At 50.9% G+C, this 4,165-nt stretch overlaps 1 protein-coding gene across 1 annotated transcript; it reads left to right on the forward strand.

Moving 5' to 3' along the window:
- Positions 1 to 315: 315 nt before the first annotated feature.
- LOC128882572 (sentrin-specific protease-like) lies at positions 316 to 1,539 on the forward strand. The gene has a single exon (XM_054134208.1). It carries the CDS (start codon positions 316 to 318, stop codon positions 1,537 to 1,539), a length of 1,224 nt encoding a protein of 407 aa, XP_053990183.1.
- The last annotated feature ends 2,626 nt before the right edge of the window (positions 1,540 to 4,165 follow it).

A 4,165-nucleotide genomic window follows, 5' to 3' on the forward strand; every position in this document is an offset into this window, starting at 1 on the left:
ACGACACGGAGCAGCGAGAAACACCATTGGTCATCGTTACCACCGGATGCGCATTAAACAAACCATTAGCGCGGCGAAACGGACCAGCGGACACCGGTATCACCGAACGCGTATCAAAACTAACTCAACGCAATAAGCTTATAAGACGACTCGTTCTATCCGCTTCCACTTCCAACACCTGAGCACCTCAGCAGCACGCAAACGTCCTATCTCGTTCCAGTTACACACGGTGGTGCACACGCGACCTCCTACACGAGGAGCAGAGAATTTTAACATTTTGTTACAGACAACATCAAGAATGGAGAAATTAAGTAAATGCGGACATCCGAAAGACGGAGGAAATTCAGCAATGTTTTCTGGCAAACAAAGCAGGCTCTCCGTAACAGCGGCTACGAGGACGCCACCACTGAAGAAATTAAGGAGTACTTATCATCTGGTGAACTGCCTTGCAGACAATTTGGACCAACCACCTTCTCGTCGTTACCCGACGCGTTCAGATACCTGAACGAAATTAACAATGAAGATATGCCGGAAGCAGTTCCTCTACCCGACACTCCGACGTCCCTGGAAGGGATATTTACTCAACCTTCTCTGGCCGGAGAATTGGACGCCACATCTTTGGAAGATATTCAAGAACTTTTAAATATCGATGTCCCTCCGCAACCACTCTTCGACGCAGAGCCTGATACCACGCCCTTAGATGACCTCATCTCGCAAGCATTGGAGGACTTCCCCGAGGTCGCCAACGACAATGAAGAGAAGGCAAATGCTGATGATCTCTGCACCGTGGAGGCTCCCTTTGGTTCATTGTGCGAAGATATCGGACAGGAGAAGAGGACGACAGACGCCAACGACAAAGAAAATGTCGGCGTCCAGCTGCAACAACTCCTCAATCACATAGTAGAACGATGCATCGATGTCAACACCACCCAATCCTCAGAGATCCAAAAGAAAGCATTGAGGGTCACCCAGGAGAATATGCGTACTCTGAAAGGGTCTAGATGGCTGAATGATTCCATAATCAACCCCTATATGACGTTAATAGCCGAGAGGACGCCCAAAGAAGGCCAACCAAAGGTCCATACCATGAACACCTTCTTCTACACAAGGCTCACTACTGGAAGACACCCAAGCGTCAGACGGTGGACTAAGAACATCGACATTTTCGCAGTTGATCTCATCCTGGTGCCCGTCCACCTGGGCAACCACTGGTGCCTCGCCACCATCAATAACCCTAAAAAGACTATCAGATATTACGATAGTCTCCTCAACCCAAACAAAAACTGTTTGATCACCTTGAAGGAGTATTTAATGGCGGAGCATCTCGACAAGGAGGGGACCATTCTGGACTTCAGCGGATGGAAGATGCGTCATGCCGCCAGAATTCCGCGGCAGACTAACAGCCACGATTGCGGGATCTTCGCGTGTCAGTACGCCAAAGCCATCGCCACCAACAGGAAGATCACCTTCACCCAACAATCGGTGAAGAAGCTCCGAGCGACCATGGCCCAGGAGATTACTGCGGAATATTTGCTGTGAGTAATGAGTCGACTTATATAGTCTTATTTTTATTACTACTTTTTCGCCTAGTGCAGTATTGTTTTTTGTTTCATTCTCGAGCTTATCCACATTCCATGCCATTGGCTGTGTTTTGTTTTTCCTTTGTATATAGTGTAAATATTTTCTTTTATTCATTACCTTTCTCATATATTCCTACTACTACTACTACTATTATTCTAAAATATATATATATACAAAAAACAACAACAAAAACAAAAAAAAACAAAACAAACAAAAAGCAAAAAAATACTCACTTAATATTATATTTTATATTTATTTAATATCTACATACTTACAGTACTCATTTAATATCCATATACTTACCACATTCACTTAATATTACTCTTTTATATACTTACTAGCGTAATACTATATCATATATACTTACCAAAGCTTACATTTTCAAAACGAAATAAGGGAAATACGCACTTAATCTTATGCTCCATATTATACATAATAACTACATACTTACCGTATTCCTTTAACATTATATTACGCTTAATACTTTTAATATTATATTTTTATACTTAATAACAGCACACTCGCCTTACTCACTAATAACTGCGTACTTGCCGCGTTCAATTCACATCATACTTACTGTATTTAATTGGCAGTGTACTTTCTTTTGGCTTATTGCGTAACATCACTCTTTATACTTACTATTCGTAATTTCCAAAGCACTCACCTTGTACTGCGTTAATGCCGCGTCTTTCGAGACTATTTTTAGGTGTATATGTATCTGCGTGCTCTAGAGCGTGCGACCCGAGATGGAATAAGTGCAAGGTATTAATATTTCTAGCCATAACGCCTCGCCACATGAGCGATTCTATTCTAGCCGCTGGTGTGCTTCGGATGCTTTCCCGACTCCCTCGGATCTCGAATAATCTGAAGGGTCCAATGGAGCGCTAGCTCGTCCTTATGGACGTGGCTGTGGTCTCGAACCCGCCAGCGGACGCCCCCCTCCGACGTAGCATCCCTTCAGCGCCAAGATGGGCGCTAGTAAACCCGTGCTCGGCGCCGCCATATCTTAGGCGGTGACCCGGAGTGGAGATTCGCCGAACTGTACGGGGTGTACAGAGCGTGGGACGAGCTCCTGCTCACCCTCCGTGACGATCCGTGGGGGCACCCATACAAGGTGGTGCTTGGGAAGCTCCGCCCTTGGGCGTCCCCTGTCATGGAGAGGTTAGACCCGGAATTCCTGGGGCGCGTGATTGATACCCTCTTCCACCTCAACGATGGGGAAGGGGGTGGGTTGGAATGCGCCCCGAGTCCGACTAATGAATGGTCGGATGAATTCCGGGTCACGGAGTCTGAGCTGTCCCGAGCTATCGGGGGGCTCCGGGCTAGGGGCAAGGAAACTTCCAGCCCGGATGGAGTACCCGGTAGCCTCCTAGCTTTGGCCTTGGGAGTCCTCGGCCCGGCGTACAGGAGCGTCTTGGACGCTAACCTGAGCCGGGGAACCTTCCCCACGGTGTGGAAAAAGGCGTGCCTGGTTCTCCTTCAGAAAGGTGGAAAACCCGCAGATTCTCCCTCTGCGTACTGGCCGGAGTGTCTTCTCGACGAGGCGTGCAAGCTATTCGAAAGAATCATAGCTGCCCGCCTTCTCGAGCACCTGTCGCACGGTAGTCCCGACCTCAGCGACAGCCAGTATGGCCTCCGGAGGGGGCGCTCGACGATTGACGCGTTAGAGCGTCTTCGCCTCCTCCGGTATGGGGCTGTCGCTCGGGGCAGGGTGTTGATCGCTGTTTCATTGGATATATCCAATAGAAAGAGATAGGAGGGGCGTTGGAATATTTCCAGGTGCCCCCCTATCTGTCCCCCGAGTAGAGAAGACAGCGGCTACTCTAGGGCGGCTGGTGTTGAATATCGGGGGGGGGGGGGGCCGGCCAAACGTGAAGGTGCGTCACCTCTACACGGGGGTGGTGCGGTCTATAGCCTTGTATGGAGCCCCCGTCTGGTCCCGTCTGGTCTGCTCCTTTTGAGCGAGTACGGCGCCGGATGTCTCTGCGGGCCATTCGGGGTTACCGCACCGTCTCCGGGGAGGTCGCTGGCCTCCTGGCCGGGATCGCCCCACTTGACTTGGTGGCGGCGGAACGGGCGCGGCTATATCATATAGTTTGCGCCGCCCGCCGACCGCCAGGGGTCGATCTCGGCAGAGAGGAGGCCGAGGAGGTCGAAGAAATGAAGCGTCAGACCCGGACGAACACGTTCGCCCGGTGGAAGTAGCGCTTGATTGATGCTCCATCGGGTCGTTCAATCGTCCGGGCCATCCTGCCCGTATTTGATACGTGGTGCAGGGTGCGGAGAAGGCTGACCTTCCGCCTCACGCAGGTACTCACCGGTCATGGGTGTTTTGGTGAGTACCTGCATAGAATGGGGCGGGAGCCAACCGCGCAGTGTCACCACTGCGGCGAAGACGTGGACACGGCGCAACATACGCTCGAGGAGTGCCCGGCATGGGCAGAGCAGCGTCGTGTCCTTCGAGCCGCGGTGGGAGGGTATGACCTCTCGCTCGGGACCGTGGTCGACCACATGGTCTCGAGCGACAGGTTGTGGAAGGCGGTGGCCTCCTTCTGTGAGACAGTAATGTCCGAGAAGGAGGCCG

Source organism: Hylaeus volcanicus, unplaced genomic scaffold, assembly GCF_026283585.1.
Source record: "Hylaeus volcanicus isolate JK05 unplaced genomic scaffold, UHH_iyHylVolc1.0_haploid 12101, whole genome shotgun sequence".
Lineage (NCBI taxonomy): Eukaryota > Metazoa > Arthropoda > Insecta > Hymenoptera > Colletidae > Hylaeus > Hylaeus volcanicus.

Coding starts and splice junctions, on each gene's coding strand:
- LOC128882572 (XM_054134208.1), top strand. CDS start 316: ATGCGGACATCCGAAAGACGGAGGAAATTCAGCAATGTTTTCTGGCAA.